Below are 22,073 nucleotides of genomic sequence, written 5' to 3' on the forward strand. Positions count from 1 at the left end.
ATTTGACCACTTTTTGGGTCTGGTATTGGGAAGATATAAATGCTACAAATAAATAAATAAATAAATAAATAAATAAATTTCTTTAAGTCTAGAACTCAATAACTTATTAAACTTCTCTTCCTCTGTATAAGATGAAACAAAGTTTTTTAACTTCGTATTTAATGGAGACTAAAGATCTATCTTGGTCCAACATGGATGAAATGCATAAAATAATTATTTAATTTTCTACTGTAAACAGGTCTAATTTTGCTTCTCGTTATATAAAGCATATTTAATACAGCAACCTCAAAATATACTTAAATATTTTAGTAGCATTCTCTATCAAAGACAGCAATGTTAATTAAAATTAATTAATTAACTCTACCATTTCCTGTACTGTTTGTTTAAAAAAATCTTTATTGTCCAGCAAAGATAATTCAGTGACCATTTAAAGAATATACATAATTTTTCATCAGATAGAACAATAAGTGTGACAGGAACATCATCTGAAATTATAATAGCATCACTAACACATGTTAATGTTAGGTATCAAAGAATGACAAATCTAAAAAAAAATCTGGACTATGTACAGTGGAAAGAAAAGCGTATTTCCATTGGGAAGGGTTAATAGAATGACAAATTAAATGCAGACATATAATCCAGAAAAACATTATAAATTCAAGTATATAATCTGGGTGGTGGGATAGGGCAGGGCAACTTGTGACCTCATGACCACACTTGATCCTTAAGTCCCCATTCCACAGCAGGACAACAATGGCCATAATTATTGAAAAGTGATACACATTTTCTTACTATCTTGAAATGGGAAACTGTGATATGTAGGCATGTCATTGCTAAAAAACAAAGAACTCACCCCTCAACTCTCAAAAAAGCCACTCCACCCAAATATCAGAGGGTTTCATCTATTTTGCAGCCCTCAGTCCTCTGGATATATTACATGTAGCCCTTGGCCTGAATAAGGGGAACACTCTCCTATTCTAGGAGGCAATGCCTCTGCAACTCTGTGTTGATCTGGTTCAAGAATTTGGTGGAAATCAAAGGAGATTGGGTCAACTCAGATCAGAAAGCCTTTGGGAACTCTATAGAAGTTTTTGGGATCTGTAAAAGGAAAAATGGTGTACTATGAAAGGTTGAACTGATGTTCATCAGGTACATTTTGTTAACAGAATCTTGTAATGGTAATATACTGTAGATACTTGTTCTGAAAAGCCCAGTAAGCAAAGCATTAAAAAAAAAAAGATTTATTTACATTCATTTGCAAAACTGGCTCACAGGAATGAGGGAACAGTAAGTGATGAGACAAAGCAAGATATGCCAATGAGTAACACTCAGTGTGAGCAAGATAGCATAACAACCTAGATGGGAGAAACACAGCACACTCTATTCAGAAGGCATAAATTGCTCTTGAATGTATAATAACTGATGGACATTGAGTTGAGTTACATTGAGAAGCAATAGGAAATGCCTGAGAATTGTCTTGAGGAAATATAGAAACATTTGGTAACAGTATCAAATGTTTCTATTATTTTGTCCCTTCATATTAAATCTAAAACCATACTATTTTCTGTCAAAAATAGGCCAAGAGCTTTGCTGGAACACTGCCTCTGATAATGTAGGCAACTACTATCATGAATAGTAACCACTGATCATCTCAAATTCCATATTATAAGATAGAGAGAATATATATCATTTTTACCACATAAAATTGAGCATAATTTTATCCACCAAAATAATGACCCCTCTACTTTACTTATTTTTTCTAAGCTACAATTCCTCATCTATTGCAGCTTTTCTGAAAACTCAGTTGCTCTAGCTCCTTCATTTTTGATACATGTTTCTGCTTTACAATATGCTTTTTGGCAAAAATTATGCAGCAAGTAAAGCTTGCACATGATTTGTAGCAGGAAATTTATTTCATGCCAAGATTGCCTCATTCAGTAAATAGGAATTATGTTCAGGAGGAGCAAATAGCACATAGTAGTCCTTCTCCCCTCACATTATTCTTCCTCATGTAGCAGGCAATTATTTGGAGATAGTCTTCACACAGTTGCGTACCATCAGGGTCTTCAATCAGGGTTCACATGGAAAATGGTCATAGATAGGAAGCAACAGGTGGACATCCCCTATACATCATTGCTCCTTCAAACGCTAGAAGATTGTGGGTGGATTTCATAATAATGGAAGAGATCTCTTATTAAACTTGTACCTATGTCCAAAAACACCAACTGAGGCTAAGTCCATCTGCATTGTATTACAATATTTCTATATACCATCCAAATGCTCAAAAGAGAATATAGTAGTCAGCATGTAACTACTTCACATGGTCACAAGAGCCAAACATGAGCTCATAATTTGGAATAAGCGGCTATCACATGGCTACCTATTTTTCTTTCACTGAATTTCAGTTGGTGATAGAAACCAAATAAGCAAAGAGCAAACACAGTTTGTCTCTCCCTGTAGCAGATGGATGACAAATAAGGCCATAGGACTTTGTGTCATGTCTCATCAGGAGAAGGAAGAACTATATATTATAGCATAGTCTGAAGCTGGCAGTTCAGGTCAGCTTCTCCTGCACAGCTTAATAGGGACAGATGCTAAACAAAGCACAAGATTTCTACAGCAAGATTGGAAGACAGTATCATGTCTTATACTGTGTAGATTAAACTGATGCTCATAAATACTGTATATACAAAAGCTTGAATCTATATATGTCTTTTATATGATCTCTTTGATAAATATTCTGCTCCAAATAGAATGCCTTCTTTGTCATGATTCTGCTAACGTGATTCTTCAGCTGCAGTCATAAATATTTTCCGGCGCTTGGACACCAGCTCTGAGGACATGCTGAATCCCTCCAGCTGTTGAATTTGAAAATGCTACCTGACTGCAAAAATCAAAAGTACAAATCAGATAAGAACTTAACTGCCACAGTGGATTATGTCATAGGCCTGCCCCAGATGCTATAGGAATTCCAGTTGGGCATGGATGCAATACTACATTATGATTATTAGCCAGTCATAGCCTTACCCTCCTCTTTAAAGACATTTAAATTGAAGACTCTCATTATCTCCTATGATTTTATTTTTAACTATACATCCAGTAGGATAACATCTTTCGCATCTTGAAACTCCCATCATTCAGCTTACTTGTACTGGGCACACTTGTTCAGCTTAATTGCCAAACCTCCATGGTTCAGCTTAACAAAATGGTTAATCTGGTTCTGGTGTTGCAAGAGGAAGAGAAGTATCTTTTGATCCACTTTCTGCATTAAATGTTCTGCCCTAGACACTGTACAATATAAGTGTCACCTATTTTCATATTTTAAATTATTAATAAATTCATAATAAATTAAGTTACCCATGCACCTTAATGATGCTATAAACACAACAGCATCCTGCCAATACATTTGCCATCTTCCAGCTATTACCTATCTTGGGACAATGTTAGAAAATGGCAGAGGAAAATTCAGAACCGAAATAATCCCCATTTTGGATCACATATGATGTTTGAAAAATCTGGGTTTGATTAGGAATGAATTGGTATGTGTGGGTAGTGGGTGTGCATAGAACTTATGTAACTCACTCAACATAAAACAAAAACAAAACAAAAATGGGAACTGAACACTTTTTTTTTCAATTTTTCTTCCTCCCATATTACTTCCTCCTTTCTCACCAATTTTAACAGAACTTTTCTTGGCAAGCTTAATTCTCCTTGGAATGATACAGCATTCTTCTCAAGAACATACAAAAGACTTGTTTATTTTTTAAGAAATGCCAGGAAGATCTCCAGGTGCCCACTGTGATTTTTTGTTTTGTTTTGTTTAAACAATCAAAACTTAAGCAAATTAGCAAAACAATTTAATATTGAAAATCCACTCAATTTCAAAGTTGTTGGGGGTTTTTTTAGACTTACACTTGCATCTATTTGATCACGTGGAGCATTTCCTGTGTGTGTATGAATGTTGAGTTAGTAGCCTGAAACACATGGAACTACTTCTGTGCATCCAGTAAGTCTGAAGTAACCACTTCCCATGGTTAAGATGGGCAGGAGTCAGTCTTTCTGTAGGTCAGTGCATGCATGTAGGGTTAATATCAAATTCTTGTATTGTGTTTCCTTGTAGCATTTGTGCAATGCGTGAGGACTTCATTCTTGCTATCACTCAAATAGAAACAGATTTAATAGTAATTACCTTGTAGAATTAATTATCTTCTGCTTCTTGTGTAGATACCCTGCAGGATATTCAAACCAACAAAAAACCTTCACTTGAAAGAATATGAAAATAATTTGCTCAATTATTTTAAAAGTGAGACATATATATATAGGAAGTCCCAATGCACGTCCTTTCATTATCATCTTTCAGAGAGTCTCACAGTCCATTCACTCACTAGTCTATCTTTTTTCTGGATTTGATGCAGTAGTTTAATCATGTAATTTGAGAGTGTCTGCACAGCATCCACTTCTAAAATACACAGTCGTTGTTAACCGGAATCACTGCATACACAAAACCATTTTCAACCTACAGATATTGCTTGTTATAAGAAGGAAGATTATCAAGCCCTACCAGGCAATAATTTTTCTCAGCCTCTCCTGCTTTACATGCCCTTGCTGAATACACAGATTTAACAGTCACTTTTTTGAAAACCACTTTTGCCCTCTTGCTTGCTTCACTTATGGATAATACTCATGTTCTAGCAAGGTCTAGCATGGCGAACTATGCCTAGGAAGGATGAAGCCAGAAGAAACTTTGGTGGAGGTCCTCAGAGGTCCTGATGTGCAAATCAGTCATCTGATCTGAGTCAGGGGTCCCCCAGAATTCTGGTAAGTGGGAAGCTTTAACCTTTGCTTCTCTACATCATCTAGACCCCTCCCCCACATTATCAGAGTCATCAAGGGAAAAGATCCCAACGATCATTGCAGAAAATATAGTAGGTGTCTTTTAATATTCATTAACGAAAGTAAATCTTTGCAGTGGGACCCCCAAAACACGTAGGAAGTAGAGGGTAAACCAGGAAGTGCTACACAAAGGAAATTTCTCTATATAGAATCTCCTACAAATGCTTAATATGGTATTTTAATGTAGTGTTTAGGCAGCATTTCTTCTGAATTTTACTATTTTCATTCAGTTTGATGGAACGGAAGTGACTATGATTTATTTTTCAATGGAAACTTTGAGAAGTTCTACCTCACAACAATGAAATGAGCTCAAACCAGGGGCACCAGAATTTCTAAAGCCATTGAAAAGAAGATTAAGTCTTTATGCAGCGGAAGAAAACTTTTGAGAAAACAGAAGACAGATTTCAGCACAGTATTGCTTTGCATATTCCCCACTGCTATGGCCTTTCCTGCAGTTTCTCTGTACTTTGCACATCAGCTGATAAATTTCACTGAAAATTCTTTAAATTTTAACATCAAGATTAATATTAATAATAATAGTAATAATAGTAATAATAATGTCCTTCTTATGGCTTTAAGATATACAATTGCCATACATTCTTTCCTTTCCTTCTGAAAAAATATATAAATATTTAAGTATTTACTACAATTGGTACGCTGCTCCCATCCAAACAGGACTAGGCACACACAATATATGTTCCTAGTTCTCTTTAATAAATCTTGTAAATGCTTTAGTAAAAAACACACTACTTACATTTTACAATTAGCAGGATTATAATGATGAGTAGAACTGCACCTGTTCCAATACCAATGTACAGTGCTATCCAAGACCGTTCATTCTTCCTTGGCTCCTTTGCCATTACAGGCATATGTAATTAAATATTCTGGAAAAGCAAATAAACCAAAAAAAAAACCTTACAGCAGAACCACACTTAGCTGAAGAGTTTGTTTGTTTGTTTAATGAAAGCTGCACAGAGTCGTCTGGAGCCAGGCAGCCTCTAAAGTATATTAATTATTAACAGTCCTGCAAGGTTAATGGGAGCATTTATTCCCATCAATTCAAGATTTTAGTTCTTTAGTTTAGATAGCCATTCATCAGATTACTTCACATTCATTCATTTCAAACTCTTCCTCAGAACTGACACTTCTAGGGTGTGTGGGTGGGGGAAGCGTTTTAAGAAAGATTTATTCAGACTTAAAAAGAATAAAGTTATACATTCCAAGTTTGGCCCACAAAAGATTCAAGTGGCCCCCACCTTTACATTGTTCAGGAAATTACTGAAGACCTGGTTGTTCTCCCAGGCCTTGGGAAAAGGGTGCTTGTCAAGCCCTTTTTGTTTTGTTTTTGTCTGTTTGGGTTGTTTTTTGGTTTTTTGCTCTTTTTGGTGGTTGCTGGTTTTTAACTGTAAACTGCCCAAAGTTGTTTTGGAGTCATTCAGCCTATAAAATAAATAAATCAATTTTTTTTTAAAATCACAAAATGTTGTGCAAGTGTTCACTTAAACGCTTCTTTGGCAAATTACTAAACAAAACTGAAAGAAATGGGGAGGTGACAAAACCATGCCATCAGCAGTTAGTAGCAATCTTAAAACGAAACACGACGGGAGACTGCAAAAACAGTATAATTCTGTCTGGCAGTAAAATAGTTGCTGTTCTAACTATAATTTTCCTTAGAACTTCTGGGATGTAGACACTAATAGTATTTGGATATAGATAGATATAGATATAACATATAAAGATAAAGATACACACACATATATACACACACACACACAAATACACACATACATACACACACATACACACACACATACTGTAGTCCAACTGTGATTGCAACTGTCTTCATCACTGTTCTTTATTAGGTGTGCCACAGAAGGAGACAGCAGGATATAATTATAACATTGGCCTACCTTCACTTTTTTAAGCTGAATTTGGAATTCTCTGAATTGTTTTGCAACCTGTGCAATGGTAGATGCTGTATATATTGTTTACACAAACTATTGAATTCCCACAATATATTCCTAGGTCTATGTGGCAAATCTTGCAAATTAATTTAAACTGTGTCTAGTAAGATATTAATTCATATTGACATGAACTCAGTATGTTATAAAAAGGTTCAAATTTTCAATAAACCTATTTTCCTATTGCCTCCCTTCTCTAACTTTTATCAGACTGATTGATATGATACATATGCTCCTACATTTTGTGAATCCATTTATCCAAGAATGGATTATTTATTTCCCCATCCCTACCCCCTACCCCATGAAAATGTTATATGAGATAGCATTAAAGTATGTATAATCATCACAATAATCTTCTTATGGACTAATCTGTTGATATAATAATAAATATTACCACTAGAATGTCTGATAACTATATCTAGAATAAATTCTGTTCAATCTTAGAGGCTTCAAATACCATTTATTAAATCTACCTACAAAAATTATCTGTAAAATTCATGCAATGCCTTTCTTTGTAACTTAATGCATCCTGACTGATAATGCTCTGTTAAATGTGAATATATGTTGGATAATAGCTTCTCCTTTTAAAAATGAATATATGTTAGTCAATAGCCGCAGTATTATTCTTCCTCCAATTCTCCTCTTCTGACTGCATAGTTTTAGTATATAATGTTATTATTTTTATTTTTGTTATTCTTTATTTCCTGATGTTATGCAAATACACAGAGAGCTCTTTGCACCAGAGTCAAATTCCTTGTATGTCTAATCATACTTGGCCAATAAAGCTATTCTATTCTATTCTATTCTATTCTATTCTATTCTATTCTATTCTATTCTATTCTATTCTATTCTATTCTATTCTATTCTATTCTATTCTATTCTATTCTATTCTATTCTATTCTATTCTATTCTAAAGCAAGAGAACTGTAGATTACCTGAAACTCAGATTTCATTCTTGGTGGGTTCTTCTCCAACTAAGAAGCTAAACTAGTTAATTCAGGTTTAGTAAATTGTGTTTCTATTTTCTCTAAGATTTATTTATTTGTTTGTTTTGACTTTGAGGCTGCCTGAATACTTAACAACTCTAGGCAGCTTACAACTAAAAGAGAAAAAACAACAACAACATAAATCAGAAGAAAACACAATTTACCAAAGGCTAACACAATACCTAAGGACTAAAACCATAGGCACTCCACAACCACCCTATCCCAAAGTCTAGGAGAACCACCAAGTTTTTAATAGTTTCTTGAAAGTCATTAGGGTGAGAGCTATACAGAACTCTAAGGGGATATCATCCCAGAGGGCAGGCACTGCAAGAGGGAAGGTCCATTTCCTGGTCCCACAAGTTAATATTGATTAATCAACAGGATCTGAAATGTTCCCACTCTGCCTGACCTCACCAGACAGGTGGAGACATTCAGAGACAAGTGGTCCCTCAAGCAGCCAAGCCCTATGCCAGGAAGGGCTTTATAATAATAACCAACACTTTGAATTGCATTCGAAAGCCAACTGGTAACCAGTATAGCTTGCTAAGCATCACGGCCTGTGCTGCTGCATTCTAGACCAGCTATAGATTCCAGGTGGTCTTCAAGAGCAGTCTCATCTAGAGCGCATTAGAGTAATCCAATTGTGAGGTGACCAAGGTGTGAATGAGTGTCTGAAGTGCTTCCTGGTCCAGAAAGTGATGCAACTGGTGCACAAGATGAACCTGTACAAAGGACCTCTTAGCCACAACTGCCACCTGCTTTTCAAGCAGGAACTGTGAGTCCAAGATGACCCTTATATGGTGCACAAGTCTCACATAATGAAGTGCAATCCCATCAAAGTCTAAAGATAGAATATCCCCAGAACTGAGCGGGCCAAAAAACACAGCCCCTCAGTCTTTTTAGGGCTGAGCCTGAGTGTGTTCTTCCCCATCCAGGCCTGCACAGGTACCAGGTCAGGACTTCAATAGTATCACTTGGTCAGCCTGGCATTGAGATGTACAATTGGGTAACAGAATATTTATGATACCCGCCCTCACTCAGTAGTTGATATCATGATCAATCGTACTGAAAGCCACGGAGAGATCAAGGAGCACCAGGATGGATACCATCCCCATCCCAGTTCCACAACAGGTCATTGACAAATAAAACAACATTGGTTGTGTACTGAACCCTGGTCTGAAAGCCAACTGGAATGGGTCCAGATAATCTGTTTCCTTCAGGGTCCTCTGGAGCTGAACCCTGAACCCTGAAAAAGGAAGGTTGGAAACGATGGAAATTGTCCAGGATCATTGACTCCAGTGATAGCCTCTTAAGAAGCAGGTGCACCATGGCCTCCTTCAAGGCCTTGGGGATTACCCCTTCCCTCAGAGAAACAGATAGTCCTGCATGGGCCCAACCACAGGTTACCTCCTGGGCAGTCTTACCATCCAGGGGAGACCTGGATCCAACAGGTGGCCACACTTAGAAACTGGAGAACCCTGTACACCTTACAGAATCAAATTCACTCCAAATAAGACTGTGCCTCAGGCAGTTCAAGTGAACATGTCCAGTCAGAGTCCAATTCCAAGTGGATCCAAGAAATTTTATTTGCCAGATAGCAATAATAATATTCCTCACAGTAGCCCTGAACATAGTCCTGGGGCACACCCTTCCCAGCACGGATTGGGTCACCTTAAACAAGGCCGCTATTAGCAGACACAAGAAGAACAGAGAAATAATATCATTTTACTGTCCTTATTGCCACAATGTAATCCATAATATGGGTTCTTACTTATGTTTGGTCGGATTCGCTCTTCATCTTCCTCCAAAGCCATACTAGGCTTCTCTTCTTGCTCTTCATCTCTCAGAGTTTCTCAGAAAACCAGTGTGCATCCTGGGACTGGCACACAGGTAGAAGCCATATACAGGCAATATAATCTAAGGTCTCTGTTGTTTACCCATTGCAGACTTCAACTGTGGCCTCAGCCAAACCGCCCACCAGATCCTCAGGGAAAACTCCAAACTCCCTCTTGAACCCAGTCATGTCCATTAGTTCCCTGGGACAGGCCAATCTAACAGGCCCAGATTCATCAAGATGTGGATGGAAACAATGAAAAGAGGTGCATTTCTTTCCGTTACAGATTAACTGTAGAGTGCTTCCAATTCAAATAACTGGTTAAGGTTTCAGATAATATCAGCTTCAGCTGTATTTTCTCAGTGCTATTTCTGTCATTTGTATCCTCAGAATAAACCTCTTTAGAAGTGTCATAATGCCTTTTGATGCCTAGTATTTGGAACCTGATAATTATATGGCAGGTATGGGCCCCAATGATTCATGGACCCCAACTCCTTCCCCTCCCTTTTTTTTTTCCCTTGAGACCTCACCATAGTCACATTTGCTAAAATTTATAGTCAGTTACTGAAAATTGAAGACCCAAAGGAGTAGATAAAGTGAGCTAGGTTTCCAGAAGACTCAGCATATATAAATACCTACCAATTCACACACACACACACACACACTTTTATGTTGATACAGTACTTACATCGAGCGGAGATTCAGTAGTGAATGCCCATCTTGGTTCAGAAACAAAATTAGAAGTACTGAAATATATAGGGGTTGTATGAAGCAATGCTGAAAAATAAAATCATTACTATAAAACAAATTTGTATTCATATAGTAAGTGTCTTTGCACAGAATAAGTAGAACCTTTTGGAAGACAGAATTCCATATAATTTGTATGGATCATTCACTATAATTTGTTCAACTTTCCACCATTTTTACTGCTAAGCAAATCTTATAGTGTTAGAGAGACTGATATTTGTGTTTTAACAGACCCTTCAGGAGACAACAGTTCAATGTTGTGTTGTTTTATTTTAATTAGATCACATAACTGGAGACACATCATTTCAAAGGACATACAGACCCCTGCATGCATATATATCTGGATGGATAGGGTCATGTCTTTTATGAAGGACACAACAGAAGAGTTTCCTGTCAAATGAAACCCAGAACAAATAATGTTAATGACTGACTGGCTGTCATAATTAATACCTAACACATGTAAATATCATTTTGTGTATAATTTTTGGATGGTACTAACACTGCAGTGCAAGAGAGTCATTAGATTAAGTTCATAAAAATAATACTCCTTTTCAAACTTAAAAGCATATTTTTTAAAAAATCCTTTGTAGTATACTGAAGGGGTATACTAATTTAAATCTTCTGCTTACCTTCCTTGATCAGTAATTTAAAATGCTTTTTCTCATCATTGAACCAGCCTGGTATCTCCACACGACAACAGTATGGTCCCACATCATTTTTTGTTATGCTGGCAATGGTCAGAGATACATCTCCTTGATCAACATTTCCCATTAGATGGTATTTTTGGGATTGCCTATCTATCTCTAGCTTTTCATTAATGCTGATGATTTCATTGGAACAACGACCTATTGGAGGGCAACTTTTTCCCCAACAAGTATATATGAGTCCCTTTTGCTCAACTGAATAATGACAGGGTAGAGTGATGTTTTCACCCACTTTTCCTTGTATAACAGTCTCAGCGCATGATGTGAAGGAACCTGTAGAGAAAATGTTACAATTAATTATTTTTTAAAAAAAGGATGAATTGGGACAAATGAGGCCATAGCTTCTAAAAAGATTTTCATCTAACCAGCTTTCCTCAAAAAGAATGAAATTACATCTGAAGGATCCTCCCAAGTAGATACTATGACATCACTGCCTCGGTGTGCTGAGTAATAAAAAGAAAATAAAAGCAGAATGGCAATGCTGGTAAAAAACACAAACGCGCACACACTGTGGTTGCCTGACAGGAACTGTTTCTTCCCTCCAAAGCAGTTATTTATAGCTAACTAACCTTTTTAAAAATTGTTCATAAAATGTAAAATTTCAGTAGCATGCCCTCACTGTGGAAGTTCTATTTATGTAATGTCTGGTCAATAATAAGGGACATCATTTGATAATATGTTAGAAGTTTTCTGATGGATGGTCTATAGCATCTTCACACATTCTCTTCTCACCTCAACAAACAAGTAAATCTGTTTCTTTGGCAGATTATGTGTTGTTTTACCACAAATGAAAGGACACTGGACTACTCATCTGCTGTGATGGGAAGACCTTTGGAGGTTCAGAGCTATGGTATGATGAATTCATTATCACATCCTGAATTTAAAAAAAAAACTTTAAAAGCTTATTTCTGTTTTTGAAAGTTTGTTTCTCATATCCTTACACCACTTTTGTCATGTATTCAGTAGATAGAAGACCACCTTTTCCTATTATATGTTCTTATTCTATACAACTGGGAAAATAGAATTAAGTCACATATTTGCACAATGGAGATAATTCTATACTGAGAAATAAAGTTCTTAGCATACAGTTGTCACTGCTGTATATTTTTAGCCAGATACCCATGACATTTGGAATAAACATTAGATTGATAGTCTCAATATGGTTACAACCAATCCTTCCCGAGTGACATTAATGAAAATTACAGATCACCCACTGCCTATATCCAGTTCCCTGCACAGGATAATCAAAGAGCCTCAAATTTACAAGTGTATACATTTTATTTATGCTTTTTATTTTGACTTTTACTTCTTTTTGCACTCATATTAGAAAAAAGATTCAGATGTATTATTGGAAGATTAATAGTATCAACACTAATGCACAGTCTAAATAAGACACCGCGTTGGTGGTGAATTAATGTAAGCATGAATACTACCTTCGCTTCCTATGATGTAAAAATAACATATGAAGATGGTGTCAATATATTAGCTTTCATTCATCTATCCATCCTAATTCTATACATGCAAGAAATTACAATAACTTACCAAAACTCTGACCAAAATCATACTACCAAACAAAAATGTACTTACCTGTTAATATCATGAACAGGATCTGTTTCAGAAGCAAGCAAGAAAACATGGTAAAAGCCAAACCACAGAAGATTCCCTTCTACCTATCATTTAATAGAAGGCTTGTTTCCCAAAAAGGTTTCTGAACTTCTCTGAGTTCTGACTCATGTGCGTCATCAGTCACAGTACACTTACAGTAGCTTTGATTAGAACTTCCTCTTCCTTTCCTAAATTCGGCAGCCTCTAGACTGCCCTGTCTGATACAGTCATGTGGGGAATATTCAAATTTAATGTTTCACAATAAAGTAAAATAAATGGCCTTTACACTAGTCAATGTACTCCACAGTCTTGTGGAGTCTCGGACTAGGAGTGGGGAAAACCAAGTTCAAGTCTCCCCTCAGCTGGTGTTTCCTAGCTTACCAATTGCTGATTGTGATTTCTTATCCTGATTGACCTGAAGAGGAGTAATTGGGGGTGCTGTGGATGTGTGATAGTGCATAGATGGTGGTTTAGAGTTGGGGTGTTGAATGAGAGGCAGAGGGGTCCTTGATACCTGGACCATGGAAAGGATGGAGGGGGGAGTGTAGAGCCACTTACAAAAACAAAATGCTTTAAGTCTGGGAAACAGAGAAAGTGTTAGAAAGAAGCTCAGACTGGCTCCACTCTAATTCACTGGGATATAAGAGGAAGGGAAGGAAAAACACCATCAGACTTTTAAGATTCTGTTACTATAGGCTATCTCAGTAGAGTTGAGTTCCAGTCATACTGGTGGGCTTGGCCTACCTCAGAGAGATGACAGGATCCGTGAGAAAATGTGTAGTGGGGAGGGTTAAGGGCAGGTAATAACTTCCTGGTGATGGGTAGGAGGAGATATGGCTGGAGAGATGGTCTCAGTGTTTAGTAGCAGTCTTACACTTCAGCCCCCTGGACCCTATCCCTTTGCCCAGTCATCAACCTTAGGTGGCCCTGGTCTCCAGCTGCTGCTACTTAATGCCAGATCGGCCTCTCATGAGGCCTGCTTCATTAATAATTTAATCATTGATGAGATAGCCCACCACGCATGTATCACTGAGGCCTGGCTGGGCATGGGATGGGTGGGTGCCCCCCTCAGAAATGTGCCCAACTGGGTTTGGGTATGGCATTAGCTGTGACCCTGGAGTATGGGCAAGGGAGCAGCTTTGATCATCTGGGAGATTCTTGTGGCTTTCAGGAGCACTGCTCCATACATAAGCTAATGAGAGGTTCTTGGATGCAACCATGTATTAAAAAGCAAATTATAGGTGATTCTGTACTGTAATTACAACATTTTTATATCACTCTGCAAAAAGGGAGGGGGGGGGAATCAGCAAAGAAACTTGATACTTCTGGCATGGATTCTGTTCTGGATACCCATTCCAAAATAAAGTATGATTCAGTGAAGCGTCATGCCCACCCAGCAAAGTGCCAGTTCTATACTTCACACCAGCTTCAGAAGCATTCTTAAAAATAAAAATGATATGTGATTAGATCCTATACTTTGTCTGGAAGGGTGCCCATCTCCTCAGGAAAAAATAAGCCAAGATCACAGATCGGAGAAGATAGGAAATAATCTCACCAGACTGGCTTCTGGTAAAAGGGTATTTTATGACTAGACAACAAAGACTAGTATTGTGTCATATTACTGTAGAACACAGCTGCCTTCTCCATTGATCTATGAAAAGAGGTATCAAAACTATCAAAAACACTTTTTTGAGGCCATCTAGGCACCTTTATTAAGTAAATGGTAAGCTTTACCAAACTCATTGTTCCACAATTAATCTAAAACTTAATCAATCCAAAATTCATTAAATTATTTTTGTCTGAGGGATCCAATAAATCAGCTGTTTTTTCCTTCTTCAAGCTACTTGAAGATTATTTCTAATTTTAGAATTTTGCTCGAGCGTACACATTTAACTTTCTCAGCAAACCTATGCAAAATTTAAGCTGATAGTTTACAGGATAAGTTGTAAAAGGTTAGAAAATGGGAAAATGTCACTAAAATATGAGAATCCCAATTAAAAAACCTTATTCCCTTCTGATTGTATATTTTATGCGCTCTCTATTCCTATGACTCACACTTCTGATGAATGAGCCAATCTTTGAGTCTTTGAGCCAATGTGTTTTAGGCAGAAACTTTTAGGTAAGCAAATGAAACCTTTTACAAGGGAAAGTATAATTGCAGTTTGTAATTACTGTTTAGATGTCACACAAGTGAAATTAATCTGAAAATTGACCTGATTATAGCGAAAGCCAAATTCTCTCAAATCTTCCAAAGTGTAATGCAGTCTGATTACAAGAATAGTTTAATATTTCTCAATAGAAAAATAAAAGTGCAGCAGAAGTAATTCTGAAAACAGGTTGATGTTATTATGGCAGAAAACCAAGATGAATTTAGACATTCAAATATGATTAGAGGAGTATGCCTGCTACCAAAAAAGGTTATAATTTCATTTGGATCAGCTTCCATAAGAATCAATTAAGTATTTATTGTGCATGCTGAGGCCAGCAGTTTTATTGTAAGGCTTTTTTTTAGTGGATGATAATTTTGCAGACTAAGGGCACCATCCCTGTGGCTCAAAGATGGACTAATTGCCTAATCAATTACCTCTAGCTAGATTCTGCATGCCATGATGGATCAAAAATCCATGTGGTCAGCCAGACATTTTCCAAAACCTTGTGCCCATTATCAGACCGTAGCAGCTGAAACCAGTCCCACACACTCTGAGTTGATGGTTTTCTGAATGCCATTACTGTACTTTTACAATACAGTATGAACATCAAGCTTTAAGGAAATGCCTGTGATTTGCTCTCAGGCCTTGGATATTTTTCACAGCAGGCATCTGAAGATTCTCCTGTCTCCATCACTGTGCCTGATTATAACAGTCCTTCAATCAACCAGAAAACTCTGCAACTCTACTGGATAGTCACTAGAGGAAACAATAATAGCAGCAAAGTAAGCTTCCTTTGCAGTTCTTAATATCATGTGAAAGACACAATTTTGTGCTCTGATCTACTCTCAGCATTGTTCAATCACATCCATTCTGAGACTCATGCCACTTGCCCTCAAAGTATTATTGCTTATTTGCAGTTCCTCTGAATGACTCCTCTTGACACTGAAGGAACAGCTTACTGTTCCTGAGGGTCTCAACACAAATCCCTTCTCCACATGCTTTTTGGATTTGTGCAGCTAATACGTAAAATGCCAGCAGTAGCCATTCGGATATGTCTGGATCTCATAGTGCCAGTGGTGGTGGAATCTCCTCAGCTAATAGAACCAGGAGATTTCAATATCCACATTCGGGGGATGGAATCCAGGTGTGCCCAGGAATTTATGGACTCTGTGGCAATGATGGGCTTGTCCCAAACTATCCTCAGACTCAACTCATATGAGTGGTCACAGGTTGAACCTCAGAGCAGGTGACACATGATTTGAATTAAAGCACATCACCATCAGTCCTTTGCTGTGCTTAGATTGCTTTCTGGGTCAAGTTGTGGTAGGGAAGGTAAGGGAAGCTCCTAGGAAGGCTGTAACATGCAAGGTAGTATCATGCGAGCTACTTGTCCAGATTATTTATTTATTTATATTTATATAGCCACCCATACTATTAGATGGAGCAGATTATGTGGAGCTCTTTCAGTTAGGCTTCCGGTCTGGCCATGAGATGGAAATTCCATCCTATGAGGGAGTGCAACCCTCTTGGTCCTTTTAGACCCCCTCAGTGGCATCCAATACCATTAATTGTGGTATCCTTTTAAACTGCCTATGATGGTTGCAAAGTGGGGATACTCTTTGCACTCTTTCTTAATTAGGAAGTGAAGTTTGAGGGGAAAGGAGGTTGCATCATTTAACATCTACATGCAATTGCTGAGAGGTCATCCATCAGTCTGAGGCTCAACCTTACTTAGCTTTTGAGTTCAGCTCAGCTAGATGCTGCCTCCTACTGAGGCATTAAATCTCCTACAACTATATTTAAATACTAAGACTGTTGCATGTATCTCTAGAAACAAGCTGCACATAATCTAGGTGAGGGGAAAAAAAACTGTTCAACACCCAACATTACCCATAATAAATGATTTTGATCTGTTTTCAAGAAAGAGAACTGTTTTATTCCACAGCTATTTTTAAATTCTTTTAAATCCAGAGCTATTTTTCTGTTTCTCTTTACATGCTGTTGTATTAAAAGCACAAATAAACACATTTGACTCAGAAAAAGCTAGCTTGGTTATGTGCCCACTGTACAATTATATTAATGTTTACTAAATCTGAAATGCCAAATGAAGTCAATATGGAACATCAAGATAAAATCACACATATTTCTTGGGTCCTTTTACTTATTAATGTGGGTGTACTTTTCTGTCATGCATGTTATAAAGTGTGAATGAATCCTTAACGTTGCAAAGATAGTAGCTAAAATACTTACACACAAGCACAACTTATGGACATGTAACCTTTACATGTAACCTAACCTTTACAAGGTTAGGGACAGATCGTCCTGGAGAAAATCTATGTGGTCTTTAAGGGTCGACAATGACTTGATTGATTTTGATAATCAATTTTTAAAAAGCTTAAACTATTCTGTCTGCTCTCTCTGCCTGCCCACCTAATAAGCAGCAGGGGGAAAAGACAGAAGTAATGAATCAGGGACATATTTTCAACTACTAAAGCATTCTAAAATTCAGCATTATTTATTAGATATGTGAAGCTTCCTTCTTTGGGCCAAGTCTATCTTGTTATGTATGAAGCCTAGCACATCAGCTAAGTATATATTGCCACTTCTGTGTCCTATTCCTTTCTACTGAGATAAGAAAGGGGTCAATTATACTCAGACTGGCACTGGCACAGCCTCCGTCTGGTAGAACTTGGTCTCTCCCACTGAAGAGAGTAGATTTGTCCCTTTGGCAGCCCCTCCTCTACTTTAGAATTTCTCCAAATTGTGCCTTCCTTGACTTCAAATGTCTTGCCATGGTCATCCCAGGAAGGGCAAATCTTCAGCAGCATGAAACTGCCTCGTCTTAGATTTTCCAACCATCGTTTTCCCCAAACCAACAAACTTCAACAGCAGGACTGTTTAGAATCCATCATGCTTCCCAATCATCACATCTGCATCTCCTTCTAGAAGTAGATTCCCACAATCTTTTTTAAGACTGCACCCCTACCAGCTCAGCAGCATCCCCTCATTCTCTGATGACAAAATTTTCCTATGAAAACTATATTACCACCCACAGTCAGCTTCTACTTATCAGCTAACCAGAACAGAATGTGTTTAGGCTTGTGTGTGGCTATCACAATACCCTTCAGAAAAATCACCCCAGCACAAGACTATCACCCACTCTTAGCTATTGGTTTAGTATTCCAATTCCTACTTCTATACCATTTATTAGATGTATATCCCACCTTTCCTTCAGGAACTCAAGTTGGTATACATAGCAGACCCTCCTCCAGTTCCTCCATTTTTTTCCCCACAGCACCTTGGTGAAATAATTTTGACTAATGAGATAGTGATTGATCCAGTCATCTAATGAACTTTTATGGCTAAGGACAGATATTAACTTGAGTCTCCCTGTTCTATTCTAATATCTTAAGCTCTGAAGGTATCAACTGTGGCTTTGTCCTAGCTGAAAATGCTTATTCTCATGAAAATTAGAGCATGACAGTGACTCACATTAACCATAGTAAAGCTGCTTTTGAGAGTGGGAAGACTTTCCAAACTGTATGATATATGGTACCAAGAAATGCAATCATGGTGGTGAGGACAGATATAAACAAGACATCCTGACTTTCCTAAGTAGTACTTTTAATACAAAACCATTATTGGCTATACCATACTAGAAAAGTAAAACTTCTACACATATTGAAGTCAGGAAAAATATGTTTTTGGTACATATAATTTAAAAGTTAATTGATTTTAAATATATTATACACAAAAATATATTAATATAGCTAAAATAGGGTTTAACAAAGTTCAGATATAGAACTCTTTATCTTTCACTAAAATACTGTGCTGTCTTTCTGTTTTCTACTGCTCAATTCTTTAATGAAACTCAAGGGCAGACTAACAGGGTTCATAAAAGGAACTCCTTCCAAGTCCAACATCTTTCAACTAGCTCTGTACTAAGTAAATAAGGCAATCAATTCCTTGTTCAGAGTTACACAGAAAAAACATGAATTGCTGACAACTGCACTGTAATTTTAATTGAGGATCTAGTATAACTGATAAGAAGTCAGGATCAGATCCAACAAATGTTAATAGAAGAGCCAACAAACAAAGGAATTTTCTTCTCTTGTGAAAAGGATATTAGTTCCCTGGAGACAAAAAAATAATTGTACTTGTTCTTGCAAGTATTGCTTTTTTCTTGGCCCATAATTATAATTATCTTGTATAGAAAGTTTTCTTGATGCGTAGCTGTTAGACATTTTATAAGTGGATAGTTAAATGATGTTGAATATATGCATACTACAGCTGTGCTATGTTTACATACTTCCAGTTCTTTAGGAAACACACACACATAAAGATTTCACCATAGTACTATAACTGTACTTAGGTCAGCACTAAGAAGCAGCCAAGCTATGAGGAATAACTGTTCTATAACTCAATAAAATTGAGTTACATTTCAATCATAGGAAATAAGGCTCATCCTATAAAATACAAGGCTAATTTGACTCAAGACAATCTTGTGTTAAACACGTATTTTAAAGATAAAAGTATTTCAAAGAATTGTTTAGAATTTCATTCTTTTTAATAAATGTTACAGTTACCAAGCTTTCCCTATGTGCAGAAGCAGTTGATTTAATTCACAAATCAACATTCATAACACAAGAAAAAATATTTGATGCTTTTTGACTTCCACTCTATATACATAACAATGTTGCTGTGGTATATCATGTGTCTTTTAATTTAACTTAAACAAAGAACCATCACACATATTTAAATTCCTTAAAGTATTTCACATATTTCAATAAATGAGCATCAGCAGAATTAGGATACTGATGAATTGCATAGGTGACATAACAAGTAAAGCTATCAATAACATTTACTATTCTTTAAAGTCAAGCATAGATAATATAAATATACATGGAAAAGCTATACAAATAAATTATCAATATTTACTGATTCATACAGATTGTGTTCCATGACTGTTTAAGTGTTCACAGCAAAAGGAAGCATAGAAGAAATCTCATATTCTAATTCCTTAGCATCAGTTGCGTGTTCCCTGAAAGTCACAAAGGGTATCTCCCAAAGCTTTTTCATGTCATTTCATCAATAATGCTACACATATTAGCATCTTTATCCAAAACTTGATCTTTTTTTACACTAGAGTTTGCTCTCTGCTGTTCATTTGATCCAATACAGTTTATGTTGTCTTCAGTATCCATTGGTTCAGTTTTTATCCTCATCCCTCCATCTGAGTGAGGTAAATCTTCTGGCAGAGAAGCCAAACAATTCTGAATCATTTCTACAACTCGTTCTAAATGTTTCTGAAATCTCTCTGCAGTTTCTAGACGCTGACGTTTCTGGACTTCCATCATGACTCTCAATGTCTCTCTGGCTTGGTGAGGTCGATACTCATTTATAAGGTGATGAACATGAACAAATAACAGTTTTAAATCTTCCAGTTTCTCTTCCCTTTTTATGCTGCCTGGGCTTCTTATTAATATATCTAAGAGATCTAAGAAGTTGACCAGGATAGACATGTTGAGTTTCCTTAACTCTTTCTTATGGTCAAACTGCATGGGGTGCAATCGTTCAATACCTTGGCTTTCTAATGGTCGAATAATTAAATCATCGCATTGGAACTGGTTTCCAAACATCATATAGCTATCTTTAATAGGTGGTGGAGGCTTAGGAGCTATACCTTTCCGAATATTTTCATCAGTATATTCTTTAATATATTGCATTGGAGGTGGAGGGAGGGCACTCACTTGCTGAGGTTCACCCATTGCAGCAGAACAAATTGCTGGAATAGAGGTAAAATTTGGCAAAGATAAAATAAAATTAGAATTTAAACACCACATACAAGACAGGTAAGTATTTATAAATTAGAATAAAACTAAAACATTTCCCTCCAACACACCAAATAACTAAGAATACTATTTAGTAGCAAGAATTATGGAGTAATCTGCCACCTTTTTATAAACATTTAGAGGATTTAAATAAATTGACAAAAATAATTTGTATTACTCACCATACACACTTGAAACATGTCCCTAAGAACATGTAAGAGGGTTGACACAACAGTTTTCCTTACTACTATTTTAATAACCTATTATTACTGCTTATTACTTTACAGTTTTTATGTTTAAATTGGATTCTGCTGTACTTTACAGTATTTACATGTTATGGTAATGTACTGTACCATAACATGTAAATATATTAATTAGAAAAAATAAACATATTTGATTATACATTCAAGATCATCTATTCCACCTCCTTGCTGCACTTCTGCGGTAACAGAAAACATCACATTACATGAAAGCTAAAATCCAACATAACTTTGCACAATCTACAACAAAGTTGGGAATTTTCCCTTCATACCACTTGGCCTAATAAAGCCTATTCCTAGGTATGTAGCACAGCATTCTCTCTCACTGAAGACACCTTTCCAATACATATTAAGTCCACATCACTTTTTTCCTAACTTCCTGAACAGTTCTCTTTCCTTTGACAATAAATATAAAACTACATTCGCTTTATTTCTAAAATAAATATATAACTACAGTAAATATAAAACTACAGTCACTTATTTATAAGACAGGGCTGGCAGCAAAATTTCTCCGCCCCATATTCAAACATAAGCGCAGGGAACAGATTTGGGGTCGTGCCTCTAGTGCGAACGTGGGTGACGATCGCTTTTAACCATTTGGTCCGAAGAAATTAAAGCCGTGCCCAATCCGTAATCTGCCTTCTCTCTTCCCGTATTAAGGAGTAGCTAAGTGGAAGACAGGGAGGAGTCTGGTTGAATTCTCAGCGCCGTGCACGAAAATATCATTTAATAGAAAACGCGTTACTAATAGTTGATAAACGTGTGTGTTTTAGGGGAGAGCAGAAGCCTTCCAACTTCGGGAGGCCTCTATGGCTCCCTTTCGATAAAACGAGCGGGAAAAGGAAAAGCGCAGGATGCAGAGCCCAAAATGCACCGGGGAACAGTCAGTGTTGGTCCCGGCACTACAGAGGAGGGGAATCCCAAACTAAAACCCTTTGACTTACTTGATATTACGCCCACAGACTCCAAAAGCGATCAGTCACCAGACCTCCACCAACTCTCCCTCACAACTCAGCTACCAGCATCAACTCCGCTTCTTCTCAGCCGCTTTTCCTCAACGGCGGGCACACAATCACTTCCGGCGCCCGCCATTTACGCACAT

At 37.0% G+C, this 22,073-nt stretch overlaps 2 protein-coding genes across 2 annotated transcripts; both read right to left on the reverse strand.

Annotated features, from left to right (window-relative positions):
- Nucleotides 1-383: 383 nt before the first annotated feature.
- LOC112540608 (hepatitis A virus cellular receptor 1 homolog) lies at nucleotides 384-12,846 on the reverse strand. Its single transcript, XM_025166457.2, has 6 exons — nucleotides 12,713-12,846; nucleotides 11,051-11,398; nucleotides 10,363-10,451; nucleotides 5,648-5,777; nucleotides 4,190-4,229; nucleotides 384-2,884 (listed from the first exon to the last, which is right to left on the reverse strand). Exons 1-4 carry the CDS (start codon nucleotides 12,759-12,761, stop codon nucleotides 5,769-5,771), a joined length of 495 nt encoding a protein of 164 aa, XP_025022225.2. The 5' UTR covers nucleotides 12,762-12,846; the 3' UTR covers nucleotides 384-2,884; nucleotides 4,190-4,229; nucleotides 5,648-5,768.
- Nucleotides 12,847-19,423: 6,577 nt separating this feature from the next.
- MED7 (mediator complex subunit 7) lies at nucleotides 19,424-22,073 on the reverse strand. The gene is made up of 2 exons (XM_007427900.4): nucleotides 21,916-22,073; nucleotides 19,424-20,665 (listed from the first exon to the last, which is right to left on the reverse strand). The coding sequence occupies exon 2, from the start codon at nucleotides 20,646-20,648 to the stop codon at nucleotides 19,956-19,958; it is 693 nt and encodes a 230-aa protein (XP_007427962.1). The 5' UTR covers nucleotides 20,649-20,665; nucleotides 21,916-22,073; the 3' UTR covers nucleotides 19,424-19,955.

The sequence above is a fragment of the Python bivittatus genome, unplaced genomic scaffold, assembly GCF_059951505.1.
Source record: "Python bivittatus isolate LINGU-HERP-01145 unplaced genomic scaffold, Pbiv_v1 ctg000080_np1212, whole genome shotgun sequence".
Lineage (NCBI taxonomy): Eukaryota > Metazoa > Chordata > Lepidosauria > Squamata > Pythonidae > Python > Python bivittatus.

Coding starts and splice junctions, on each gene's coding strand:
- MED7 (XM_007427900.4), bottom strand. CDS start 20,648: ATGGGTGAACCTCAGCAAGTGAGTGCCCTCCCTCCACCTCCAATGCAA.
- LOC112540608 (XM_025166457.2), bottom strand. CDS start 12,761: ATGTTTTCTTGCTTGCTTCTGAAACAGATCCTGTTCATGATATTAACA. Junction 11,399..12,712: donor CCTGTTCATGATATTAACAG/GTAAGTACATTT, acceptor TTTTCTCTACAG/GTTCCTTCACATCATGCGCT. Junction 10,452..11,050: donor TAAATTACTGATCAAGGAAG/GTAAGCAGAAGA, acceptor TTTATTTTTCAG/CATTGCTTCATACAACCCCT.